The sequence below is a fragment of the Anomalospiza imberbis genome, chromosome 5 (assembly GCF_031753505.1).
Source record: "Anomalospiza imberbis isolate Cuckoo-Finch-1a 21T00152 chromosome 5, ASM3175350v1, whole genome shotgun sequence".
NCBI classification, from domain to species: Eukaryota; Metazoa; Chordata; class Aves; order Passeriformes; family Viduidae; genus Anomalospiza; species Anomalospiza imberbis.
In genome coordinates this window covers 7,246,783-7,260,071 of record NC_089685.1, presented here as the reverse complement: position 1 = coordinate 7,260,071, position 13,289 = coordinate 7,246,783, and the positions used below count along the sequence as shown (strand labels likewise).

Below are 13,289 nucleotides of genomic sequence, written 5' to 3'. Positions count from 1 at the left end.
GCCCCTCAGCTGCAGAACTGAGAAGAACCTCGGATAAATGGTCCCGAAAAAAAAAAAAACAACGTTACACCATAATCACCTCAGATGAGGTGTTTACTATTAATGTAGCTTCGACAGAATCACAGAATCGATTAGTTTAGAAAAGGCCTCTGAGATCATCAAGTCCAACCTATGACCAAATGCCACCCTGTCAACCAGACCATGGCACTGGGTACCACGTCCAGGCTCTCACTGAACACCTCCAGGGACCGTGACTTCCCCACCTCCCTTGTGTCCGAACCCAGAATGTCCCTTGGACACTCTTGGATGTTCCGGGCCCAGGTCAGAAGCATTTGAGACCTTGGAATGCAGCTACAGACCCCTGTGGCTTTGAACCTGATCCATGGAACAATTTACCAACTTTGCAGGAAGAACAAGAAATCACAAAAGTTTAGATATTGTAGTAGAAGTAGTCACAAAGTGAAGGGAAGAGTTTTTGAGTGCTGTACAGGGGGGTTTTAGGCCTTGTACAGAGGGGTCTGAGTTTTGTACATGGGGGTCAGAGGTTCTAAGATGAAGGGACTTGGGTGTGCCCTGTCCTCTTTCCTTCTCCTTCCTAACCTTCATGTTCTTGGTGATGTTGGCATTCACAGATTGGTTTAGAGTAGAAAGTCACTGTTCAATATAGGTGATGGGCATTGGGGAAAACCATAAACGTTTAACACGTAATGTATGATATAAAAGAGGGCACCAGGCCCCTGGGTGTCGGAGTGTGCCTTTGTCTGACTGCTGAACGGACCGCAGCAGTTCAGGGAGAAATCTTTTAGATAACATACAATAAACTACCTTGAGACCGGACGACTGAAGACTACTGAGACTTTCTTTAGAAGCTCGGGTTGGAGGAGAGACTTTTCCACCTTTCCGGGCCATCCCAATCAGGGAGTGAGCCCAGACACCCTTGGGCAGCCCATTCCAGTGTCTGATCACCTTCAATATGAAGAAATTCCTCCCATTGTTCAACCCAAACCTCCTGTCACAGCTGAGTCAGCAACCTCTCATCCTGCCGGGGTCTTTCTCCCAGGCAACCACTGACAGTAAGGCTCCTTTCAGGCGGTTGTTTTCAAGTTCATTTTCAAGTTCGCTTCAAACCCCAGGTAATGGAATACAACCCTCTTCAAACCCAGACAGGTATCCCTTGCCCTGTATTCTCTAATTCTTGAGGCTCTTCTGTGACACTTTCAGTGTTTTACAAGGTAAACACAAGGCTGTAAGCACTGAACTGTTGTCATTTAACAGCACTTTAGGCCGAGACCCTCATATTATTGTTATTGTCATAACCACACTTGCCTGCTCCGTCTCATTATTGAAAAAACCTGCCAGCTTATAGCCACACAAATGTATGACAATACAGATTTAAAACAGTGCCACACATAATGGAGATTGTCAGGATCCGCATAAAAAAATGTATTTTTTAATAACACATAAATAAGCACACTTAACTCTTACATTTCTCAGGTAATATGACAAAACCATTTTACAGAAAAAAACTCTTGGAAAAAAAAATTCACCTGCTCAAGAGGCCAGCGCAAATGGGCTCCACCTTCATGGTCCTGGGCAATATCAAGACCATACAGGATTCCAGTATAATTACCAGAGAGGGGATTTTCATCTAGTCTCGTTCTCACTGGTTCAAAGCTATACTACTGAAGCCACAGGTGCACTGGCTGAACGGGTACGAGACCTGATTAGTCAAGAAAAATCTTCAAACTGTGTAATATGCTTGTTGCTGAACCACAGACATTTGTGCTTTGCATTTTGTAAACCAAGTGCTGATAATTCAATGATCTGCTGTTCACATGTCTTGACTAGTGTTTTGCACCACACTCTAAACTTGATGGCAATTTACTTTAGTTTATTACAGTCCTCTAAGAATCAGGAAAGACATCACAGAGAGTCACTGTTTTGGCAGAAAATCCAGTAAGAGACAAAAATCAAGTTAGAAAAATGTTGCCTTCCAAAATGGCCTATGATGCCACTTCAACAGTGATAATTTCACATTTTCCAGTATCTTGATCCGTGCAGGTAACGTGCAAGGACCCATCCCTAGATAAAAGAGAGAGTTATGTTTAGGATTATCTCAACACAATACTTACTATGTTACTGCATGTGCCAGAGTTGATAAACAGTCCTCACACAGATGAAAGGATGATAGATCAGCATCAAAATATCCAGGGACAAACATGCTTCAACATAGATGAAACTGATTTATGAAATTAAGTTTAATTTAGTCATTGGTTTTATACCTTTATACTTCTTGCCCTTAAAGCATCTATCTTCTCTACATATGCTGGGATAGATCTAAGAACACATTTAAATATTGCAATTGAATTTGTTTGGTACAGGTTTGTAAACAGAATATGTGGTAATATTATTCAAAATATTCCTTGTGAGAACTGAGTAACAGCAGTGGATTGATAAACATGTCTTGTCATAGCATGAGAACATGACTTTTGAAGCGTAAGTAGTCTTTAAATTCCAAGGATCTCCTTCAACAAGGAAAACCTTTATTGTCAAAATCCAAGACTTAAGAAACAATATTGAGCCCTACTTCAGCTAGGCATACGGTCACACAAAATATTTAGGTACAAATAGATGTTCTTCACTAAACTTCCTCTCCCTTTTACACCTAAATATTCCTTAAACCTCCTTCCAAGTAATGCTGTTTTTCTGCACGACAGAGCTGCATCTATAATCCCCAAAATGTTTTCCTTATCAGTGCTCAATATATAAATCTGTGTATGACAAACAAGGCATTTTAGGTGAGGTCTACTGATAGGCATTAATACACCTGATAGCTACCATAAGAAAATGAAGTATTTTGAAACTTAAACAGCAAGTAGAAATTTCTTGTGGCATTGTTTCTCTGTTTAACAGAAAGGACAAAGCCACTGTAAATTCTACAATCCTTCATAACTAAAAAAGACAAAACCTCCTTCAGTTTTTCCCAAGAGTGTGGACATTCGGCAAAGCTACCCAACCCACTTCCAGAGAAAGTCTGAGATCCTGACTGCTCTCATGCATGGTCAAACTGATCAACAGTTCAGAAGTTGCTAACACTAATCTACACAATTGTACTAAGCTTTATTTCTTTAAGAATCAAACAATGACAGGACCAAAGGTACTGCAGAAAACCCACATTTCTACAGAATTTACCCCTGCTAGGACTGTACAGCCCTGGGACCAAAGAAACGCTGAAATTTCTAAAAATTAAATACTCTGTAACAGGAGCAAAGACTGTTTGTCAGAAGTGTGACACAGCAGGGTAAACAGCAGAACAAGTGGTTTGGGTACCTTTTCATAGTGAGAACAGTTAGTATATCATGTAGGCCGTCTTCCTTTTTATCTAAATCCTGGAGTACAATCTATTAAAAAAAAAAAGAAAGTTTGATTACAGTAAGTTCTTCAAGTTCTTGTGCAGCAGTTCAAGGGAAGTGACACAACAGCTAAGATGTGAAAATTCATGCATTTTAGCTATTTGCACTATCTATTTTGTGTTTTGGTTCAGAATCTATCCCTGAGATAGCTGAAGTACCTATCACTCCCACAGTGTCCTTTGGAATCAGTACTGTAATAATTAGGTAACATCCCTTCCCTACTCCCTTTAAAGATATTTGGGCAGAATTAAGGTGGAATAACAATCTTCTTAAATATTCCATCAAATTCAGACACATCTTCCCCTTCCCTGATGCTTTCCAAGGAAAGCACATCATAACTGTTTCAAAAAAAGCTGTGCTCTCTCTGTAGATTCCTAAACAACAACTTTAAACCCTCACTTGAGTAAATAATTTCATCTTACCACTGTGATAAATCAAATTCAATATTTAATAACAAGATCCTGTCCAATCTAGGAAGATCAAAAAGAATCAACACATTAGCTATACCATTTAATTCATCAGTCTTATTTGAAATTGTTCAAGGATCTGTGTATGACTGGAATAACTGGTAAAGATCTCTCATCCCAGGCGATCTTATTACAGTAGTGCCACATGTCAAATCCTGTCAGCCATTTAGGACTTCAAAAGGGAAACTTCAGCGCTTTACAACGTAGTTCAGTATTTTGCATGTCCAAAAGAACAATAAAAAGACCAATACCAAAGAGATGCATGTCACTGTAATTTTCTAACAACTTTTGGTATTGGTGGAATTGATTTCCATTTTTTTTTCCAGGTGGCTGCTGTTGAAAGTAGACAGGAGTGTGCACACACTCACCTGTGCAAATTTCTCTTCTTCATTCATGGGACTCTTCCCCAATGACTCGTACAGCTCTAGGCACACAGAGGAAATATTTCCAGGAGCGTGCAGGGTGTGCTGCCTTCGAGCCGGTAATGGTGTCCCTGATGGAAATAGCACTGTGAATTTGTCAGCCCCTGACTCATCTACTCCCTTAAAAAAAGGAAAAAAAAAAGAATAGAGTTCATGTTTTTCTTTAAGTGCTTCATTGACCTGGAAGTGTTACAACAATGCCCACAAGAAAAGAAATCCAAGCTTCATTCCCTCTGTCACATTTACCATCACAGCAAGTAAAAACCCTGACATTCCTCCAAATGAGAAGTCCAGCTATTGCAACATAGGAAAGACACAATCTATCTCCCCTTAAAATCAACTTTTCCTGTCAATTTTTTGTCAATAAACCTAAGTTACCATGTACTGCTGATCTATAGCAAATCTGTAGAAGAAATAATAAACCAATGCTGTTTCTCTAACATCAATCACACAATCACTACTATATATTCACTGCAGCAGTAAGATTTTCTAATATTCTAATTTTAGCCTTACCTTAAGAAGAATATCTTTGGCAGAGCACTCAATGAGTGCTTCTTCTTCTAATAAGGTATTCTCTTTCCCTAGCAGAATTCCTGCCTCTATGGCTGCACCAATGGGAATAACTTCATCTGGAGGAATTGAATTCAGTAATTCCACAGTTGGGAAAATATCTTTGATCAGCTGCTGTAGCTTTGGGATTCGAGCAGACCCACCACAAAGAACTACCTGGAAAATACATCATCAAAATTTCAAATCTTTAGTCAGTGAAATAAAACAGACAGGTCACACCCTGCAGTGCAAAAATGCAAACTGCTCTGGGATATTTTATCATCTGCAGTTGTTGGAATAAAAATTGATGTAATCTTTGGTTGACTTGATACTTTTGCTTTTGAAGTTAAAGGAAATATGATGTCTTTGAAAAGTTTCTCTTACAGCAAGAATCACCTAAATAAAGTAACACCTTGAAAATTGAAAAATTCCATCACAAAAAGAACATCAGGTTCAAAGGAACTTCCAGCAGTAATCTAGTCCAACCTCCCGGCCAGACCAGGCACAGTTACAATAGGCTGCTCAGGACCTTTCCTCCACAGATACAAATTCCACAGACTCTGTAGGCCCTCAATTCAGCATCTGATTTCCCTCATACTACACATTCCTTTCTTGGAACCTAAAATTTCCCCATGCTGTAACTTGTGCTGCTTGCCACTCACCCTTCCATCACGCACCTGTAGGAAGGAGCAAGTCAGGTTTTATCCCTAAAGCCAAGTCTTATCACAGACTTTGTTGAAATCAGCCAGATCTGGAAACAAAGCTATCTCCCACTTTTCCTCATGTAAAACATAAACCTAATTTACAACTCTGAAGTTATTTATTTTTACATGTAAAGTGTTCCACTGCCCTCCATCCAAAGCACTAAAGCCTGAAAGGCCACCTAAAAACCACTGCCACCAGAAAACAAAAGCTGTTCTTCGAACAGTGGCCTGGGATACTTCATTATCCATCAGAGAAACTGAGATGTGACACAACAAACACTAATTACGAGTCTGAAACAGCATTAAGTGTCATTGAAAGCACCAGGCAGCTTCAGCTGCAGACCTGATGAGCCAATTCTATCAGCAATGAATGCAGCATCATTTGCCAAGCACAGGCACAAAGGGGGTGAGATGAATTTCCTCTCACACCAAGGCAAGAGAGACATGAATTTAACTACTTATGTCTGCAGCCTTGCTCACCATCTTTGGGATGAAACCACTCCCTGGTTTGGCACCTCCTGTAGTTTTTGAGCCAGCAAGGAGGAGCACAAGCACCAAGTGGACACTTAGTGATCTGTTCAACTTTAAGTCAAAACTTTGCCTTTCTTCAGAAGTGTCAGCAAACCCTGTCCAAAGTTGAATGAAGGCAGAACAAAGCCCACAGACTGAACTTAAGGAAGGTACTCCTCAGCTTGAATTTGGGCAGAGTTACACAAACACACCAAATAGAGACAAATCCTCCGCACCTACTCAATATGCACCAGTAAAAACACACAACTGAATGTGACTATCTTATACTTAACTTCAAATACCTGAAATGAAAGCAAATACAGCAATTCTAAAGACCCCGAATCTATAGACTTTGTTGGATCCCTGTCAAAACTGCTTAAATGTATCATGGCATAATCTCAGTCTGCAAGGAAAACAGGCCCCATAAGCATTGTTCTCGTGGAAACGTCCTACATGATTTCTATTGTTACCTTATTAATATCATCTGCTGTGAATCCAACTTGCTGCAAGAGCTTTTTAATTGCTTCTACACATTTACTAAAAAGTGAAGAACAGATAAGTTCAAACCTGGCCCTAAAAAAGAAAAAGAAAACATTCAAAAAGGATCACATCATCCATTAGAGAAAAGTACCTGAAATGGAAGAACAATAATTTTTAGAATATACCTTAGTTCTAAAGTATATCTACTTCAGGGATTTAAAAAAAATCATCTTTTTCCATTATTAATCTTCAAGTAATTTTGCTGTTGTGGAAGTATCTGTGCTATTAGTTCCATCAACAACACCTACACAAATTCACATTCATTCTTCAGTGTACTCCAGAGGAAAAAAAACCAGTATTGTTGTCCTGACAACATCAGTATTGATGTCTTGACTCATGCCAAAAAATAAAGAAAAATCCTGGAGCTGCTTCATGATCTTTAAAATGAATACAAGGACTCAATTTTTAGGAGCAAATCAAGCAGTGTCTTGATTGTCACACAGGGAGTAGATTAAGCAAATTAAAAAACAAACTTGTGCTTGCTTTTGTCTCTTTCAAGCCTGCAAAGGAAGTTCTACTCTGCATGAATACAACAAATCAAAGTCTGCAACACTGATCCACAGGACTGGCATCCTGATCCAAATGGAGCTGACCCCATTTATACAGCATTGCTTCTCACATTTTCAAACATGCTGTGCCTTATTTGAGCAGCTCCAACTGCTGGAGTTCTGGAATGGAAAAGTCTATTTCATTTTTCTAAAGCTGCTGCTGCCTAGAAGAGCAATCAAAGTGAGCTAAAAAATCTCACTAACAGGTCATCCCAAGGGAAAAGAGACTGAGTAGGACACAGCAGTAGGAACAAAAAGACAGAAAATATCTTTCTAGTCCGGCTCTCACTGAGAAGCAACATCAAGACTTCCAGGACTCCTACCATTCTGGATCTCATTTAGATGAGGAGTCCACAAGCTATCTTTTCTTTAAGAAAAGTACAACAAAAACAATAAGGGGAAGGAAACAGCCACCTTGATTCATTACAGTATCTATTCCCCTCCCATCAACAATCAGACTCTGAAGATGGCGTCTCCTTGTGACTTTTTTGCACTTCATTTCCTAACCATCAGGGCAACACTGTTAGTGTGACTGCCCTGACCACTACATATTGCAGCATAACAGAACCACCAACATGAAACAGCAGGTTTGCCTTCAATCTTACTTTCTTCTCTTAAATAAACACCATCAGAAATCAAAGTTTACTGAATGAACATCCATAACACCACCTAGAAAGACTTCAGTAGCTTCAAGATCAGCCTTACCTGGACACATTACAATCAAAATCCAATCCATCATATAATGAATCTACAAAACAGTTTGCACTTCCCAGGGTTGATAAAGAGTGTTTTGCAATATCAGCGCTGTTCATTAACTTCATCATGGCTCTGGGATTTCCTCTAATATCATGTTTACACGACCTGTATTTCAAAAAAAAGATGATCCCAGTTTAAAGAGACAGGAATTTCACTGGTAACTCTTTCTGAAAGGAAGAACAGGTTAGAGCTCTTGCACTGTTTTTTTTTTTTGGTAAAAATTTTAATATTAACTACAATGCCACTTGACATTTTGCACACATCTCAACACAACAAAGTCCACAGCTGAGCCCTTATAGTTTAACATCAGCTTCAGGCAACATCCTCCCAAACTCGGGCATTTCCCAGTCCTCCTCCTCCCAGGCATTCCCCTGTTTTCCTCCCAGCTGAAGGAGCCCATTCCTCCTGGGGCTGACTGCCCCAAACAACTGACTGCTCCTCCAGCATCATCTTTACCTCAACCATTTCACTAACAGAGATTCTGCTCGGGTTTGTTTTTTTTTTTTAAGCAAGCACCATATAACGAAGATCCTGTCCTAACAACAACATGCTTGGAAATCAAATCTTACCTCTGAAATTCAGAAGCTAAGTGTTGTGCTAGAGCTTCTGTGAAGCAAACTCCACCAATGCTGTCATCTGTGTTTGTAGCAAGTACACGATATATTCCACTGTTTACTTCTATGACTGTGATAGAAAGTGATGTTCCACCCAGTTTATAAACCAGCACGTTGCTGCCACATTAAAAAAAATATTGAAAGGAGCATTAATTTTGACACACTGTCAAAAGATTACCACCATGTATTGAAGGTTTTAATCAGACAAGAAGTATATGAGAATAGTAAAGAAACACCAAACAAGAAGAACATAAAAGTTCAAACTGACAGCAGCCTTTAGTATTTTGAAAGTGAATTATATGTATATTCATAAAGACAACCAGATGCACCTACTGAACCCAGGAGCTCTGCTTTAGTTCTTCCAGCCCATGTAAAATGATCCCACCTCCCATGATTAAAAGCAGATATGCCAAAATATGTTTAAAAAGGAATGCATTTTTCTTCAAGCCAATCAGCTTATTAAACAGAAAGCTGGAAACTGGGGACAAATCTTTAGAGACAATTCTCAAAAGATAAAAACCAAAGCAAAGGGATTTAATACACTTCAAAATTACAACTTCTAAATGGTTATTGTCTTGATTGAGAGAAAAAAGCAAAACAAGCCTCATGCTAAGGCAACACAGCATTTCCTCATTTAAGATTTCTCAGGATTTAAGTACAGCAGCTTAAAAAGAACCAAAATATTAGGATTTTACCTTTTCCCAGTGGGTGAATCTTGGCCAATTCCATAAGCAAGGAGAGCTGCAGATGGTTCATGAATTAATCTCATAACATTGAACCCAGCAGCTGCAGCTGCTTCCCTGTAATGAGCCATAACAGCATTTTATTTTACTTTAATGATCTCACTATAGTCACACACTATTAGGATTTCACCTGAACTACACATGCCACCTAATCAGACCTTGTTTATAGCATGGTATTAACAAAACTGAGTGACTGGACAAGATAGGTACCAAGAAGGTCAGCTGATATTGTGTTCTTCAAATAATTGGATCTGCTGTGTGCTCTCTGTCAAAGAAAATACTGGTCTATCAGATTACACAGCCCATAAAAACTGCAAAATACCCCACAACTACACCCCACCCTAAATCAAATTTGGTAACTTATCTTCAGGTGTGGTAGTTAAAGTCCTTGATACATTATTTCAACATGTAACTGAATTAATTTACATTTCTCACTTGCAACATTTAACTTACATATTTCCTTGAAAATTCAGTAACCCTGGGAATACCCCACAACTTGTTTCTCCCACCTTCAAGTTCATACCAGAGCAACAGAATGTTTCTTTATAGACATTGCAAATCCCCAAGATCGCTGTTTTCTGACCAACTTTTAGGCATGCTTTATTTATTTCTTTCATGACAGTTAAATGTAAGGGCTTCTACATATCAGAAAGCAAAACCAGATGCTGCCATTTATGCTCAGCTTTAAGCATGCTTATGTTTTCCTACTGAGGAACTGTTAGAGCAAAAGTGTTTCCAAACAGAATTCCCAGGTAGAAAACTGGTATGTATTCCAAATCTGCACTCTGACAAAGCAGACCTCAAGAGGCCATGCAGCACCACTCTGGGGAGTATGAAGGGCAGGGAGGGGAAATTATGGAGGAGAGTGAGAAACTATTTGCATTTCAAAGGGGTCACTGAAGATCCTGATCTGAAATGAGGTTCTATCCTTGATGAAATTGAAATTTCCTCTCACTTCAGTGATTCAGAATTTCCTTTTGGCCACATCAGCAAATTCCACTAAAAGTTTTTCCACTCAGGATTAAATCTCTTGCTTTCATATTTTCCCAGTTTAAATAACATCCCAATATCTTGACTGACAGTCACAAGTTGAAGTCCAGCAGCAGAATTCTCTCTGCTGATCTTCCAAACCATCTGCTTTAGGCACATAAAGTAACAGAAAAACCTCAATACTCTTACCCAAGGGCATTTTTCTGATTCTCTCCAAAATCAAATGGTACTGTGACAACAACATCATTCACATCTGAACCCAATGCAGACTGGGCAGTCTCTGTTTAGAAACACAGGCAGAGCATGGTGAGTAAAAGCAAGCAAGAAAAAAATATATGATCTCTTAAAAATAAAAGAATGGCTTAAAAAGCTAAAACAGGTCAATGAATGTAATTATTATCTACCTTTCATTTTACTGAAAATTAGTTTTGCCACATCTTCTGGGTTAATAAGTTTGTTATCTATTTCATACTGAAGTTTCCCATTCTTCTCAATTATCTGTAAGCAAAACCAACACACCTTCGTCAGACAGTAATTTGGTTAATAACAAAAAGTAATGTCTAATTTAGGCTCTGTTTAAAGTAAAAAGCACTGGACTATGTAAACACTCTCTGGATTAGTATTCTACTACAAGGGAATAAACACTTTCAACATGCTTATCAAAGACTCCTAGCATATAACAGACACAAGAGGAACATTTAAGAATTTAAAGAGTCCAGACTTTCCCTTTCTATTAAGTTCTCCTGAGTACAAAAGCAATGTTTAGAACAAAAGTACACTCCTGGTTATATTCCACGAGAAAAACCTCAGCTATTTATAAAATCACACCAGTATGAACAGTCAAAACCCAGGGGAAAACTCACTCTTTTGTTATGAACGTATTTTCCAGGATAATTTTTCTCCCGTTTTGCAAAATTTTCTAGCAACAAGGACAGTATTACATAAATTAAATAATGAGATTAAATCAACTGGTTAGAGATGTTAATCAAAAGGTGCTGCAACTTTCACCAATATCTTTTACCAGCTCTAAGAAAAACCACAGTGCCACTACCTAAATATATTAGGATCGTCCCTTTTGAGAATGGCCAAGAGAGAAATAATTTTCTGTAAGAACTAACTATATCATGCTGGCAGACCCCAGAACATGGTTAGCTACTGGATAAAACCAGAAACATTCCGCACAGCAGCAAAGGGACATCGTATGATGAGAGCTGATCACTACAGAACACGGACATGGTATGGCCCAAACAATAACAAGGAAAGCATAAAATGATACAAATCATCATACTCACAGAGCATTTGCTTTCTGCAATATACTTCTTTGCCTGAGGGTCACCAGAGCTGTCCATAAAAATTCAAAATAACAAAATAAATCACGCATTCAAGGTTAATTACACAAATGCATCTTGCTGATATTCATTTTAATATCTCCAACACATCAAGCTATACTTGAACCAAAAATTCTTGTTTTCACTCTACAGATACATTTATAGAGTAGAAAAAAACCCAGCAGTTCTGACTGGTGGCATTTTTCATTCTCCTTTCTTAAAACTTATGATTGGAAAAATACCTAATAATAATGGAAAAGGAAAACCAAAACCTAACACATTGTCTTAACCTGCTATCCCCCATGAACATTATAAAAGATTTCAGTGAAGTTCTGCATCTGAGAACTGCTGAGAAATACACCAGAATGGGTAACGTCTCGTCAGCTCCTGTCCATGAAAGGGCTGTAACACACAGCTCAGACACCACTGAAAAGTTAAACCACAGTGTATTTTACAGAAGAGCAATCAGGTGACAAAAAATCACAAAGAAACTTAAGTATGTATGAAAAGCATATATGCAACTATTTATTTCACAACCTGATTTTCACAGACAAGTTCAGACCTCAAACACGTTTTTTTCTTCTCTACTTTTCTATTTTCACAAGCATCTCTTTGCTGCTGGGAGAAAATCCAGGCTAAGAAGCTGACAGCACCAACCTGGTCCAGGGGAAGGTGTCCCTGCCCACGGCAGGGGGGTTGGAAGAGAGGTGATCATTAAAATCCCTTCCAAACAAAACCGTTCAGTCACTTATGATAACAGAACGATTTTTTAAACAGATGCCTTCAGTATCAGTGCTGAGACGTGAAAAGAGCTTTAAATGGGAGAAATTTCTCACCGCCCCTTCCACGCCCATTCTCTTACCTTCGCCCAAGGATCTGCTTTACTTTCACCACAGTGTTTGAAATATTTCTTATCCTACTTTGCTTCGCAGCTAAGCCAACAACCTGAACGAGAAACAAAGGACAAGAAGACAGGAAAAGCTGAGCAGCGGACAGAGCGCGCTCCCTTCCTCCTCCCCAGAGCCCGCCGCGGAGGGGCAGCCTCACCTCCTCGCTCGCCGAGAACGCCACGACCGCGGGAGTCACCCTGTCCCCGGCGTCGTTGGCGACCACGTCGGCGCGGCCATCCTGCGGAGAGAGACAGCGAGGGAGGCACAGCCGTGAGCCCGCGGGGGCTTCAGGGCCGAGCGGCGGCTCCGAGCGGCAGCGACGCCCGGGCTCACCTTGTACACGGCGGCGCACGCACAGGTGGCGCCCAGGTGGACGCCGATGGCCGCCATTGCCCCCTCCCGCCCCGACGTGCCCCGCGCGGGCCCGCTCCCAGCCAATCCCGCGCCGCGCCGCGCCGCCACCGGCGGAGCAGCCAATGAGAAAAAGCGGAGCGGGCGGCGTCATCGAGCATAGCAACGCGGGCAGACTGCGCGCGCGGGGCGCGCGGGTTTCGGCGGGAAGCGGCGGCGGGGCCGTGAGGGCTCCCTCAGCCCGGGACACCGGGCTGAGCGGCGGGAAAACGGGAACTGGACAACAGGGACATCAAGGTAGAGAACCGCGATCGAAGTGGAGAAAGCACCACGTGTGCCTGTGGTTTATGGCCGTGGCGCCTCTCGCGGTTTAGTTGCTGGCAGCGAAGCACACGGAGGGAGAGGCTGTAAATCACAGAATCACAGAACCTTTCCCAGCCTTTTCCATTAGGCTGGAAAAGACC

The 13,289-nt window shown here is 40.6% G+C and overlaps 1 protein-coding gene across 2 annotated transcripts; it reads right to left on the bottom strand.

Moving 5' to 3' along the window:
• Positions 1–1,431: 1,431 nt before the first annotated feature.
• On the bottom strand, positions 1,432–12,893 carry HSPA14 (heat shock protein family A (Hsp70) member 14). 2 transcript variants are annotated; one of them, XM_068189538.1, is made up of 14 exons: positions 12,808–12,893; positions 12,632–12,712; positions 12,447–12,529; positions 11,549–11,597; positions 10,661–10,754; positions 10,446–10,536; positions 9,219–9,323; positions 8,479–8,640; positions 7,859–8,014; positions 6,536–6,638; positions 4,816–5,028; positions 4,249–4,422; positions 3,331–3,401; positions 1,432–2,082 (listed from the first exon to the last, which is right to left on the bottom strand). In XM_068189538.1, exons 1-14 carry the CDS (start codon positions 12,862–12,864, stop codon positions 2,004–2,006), a joined length of 1,518 nt encoding a protein of 505 aa, XP_068045639.1. In that variant the 5' UTR covers positions 12,865–12,893; the 3' UTR covers positions 1,432–2,003. The 2 variants fall into 2 exon arrangements, 1 of the variants encoding a protein (XP_068045639.1); XR_010998921.1 differs by having other exon boundaries at positions 2,013–2,082; positions 4,249–4,373.
• Positions 12,894–13,289: the final 396 nt, after the last annotated feature.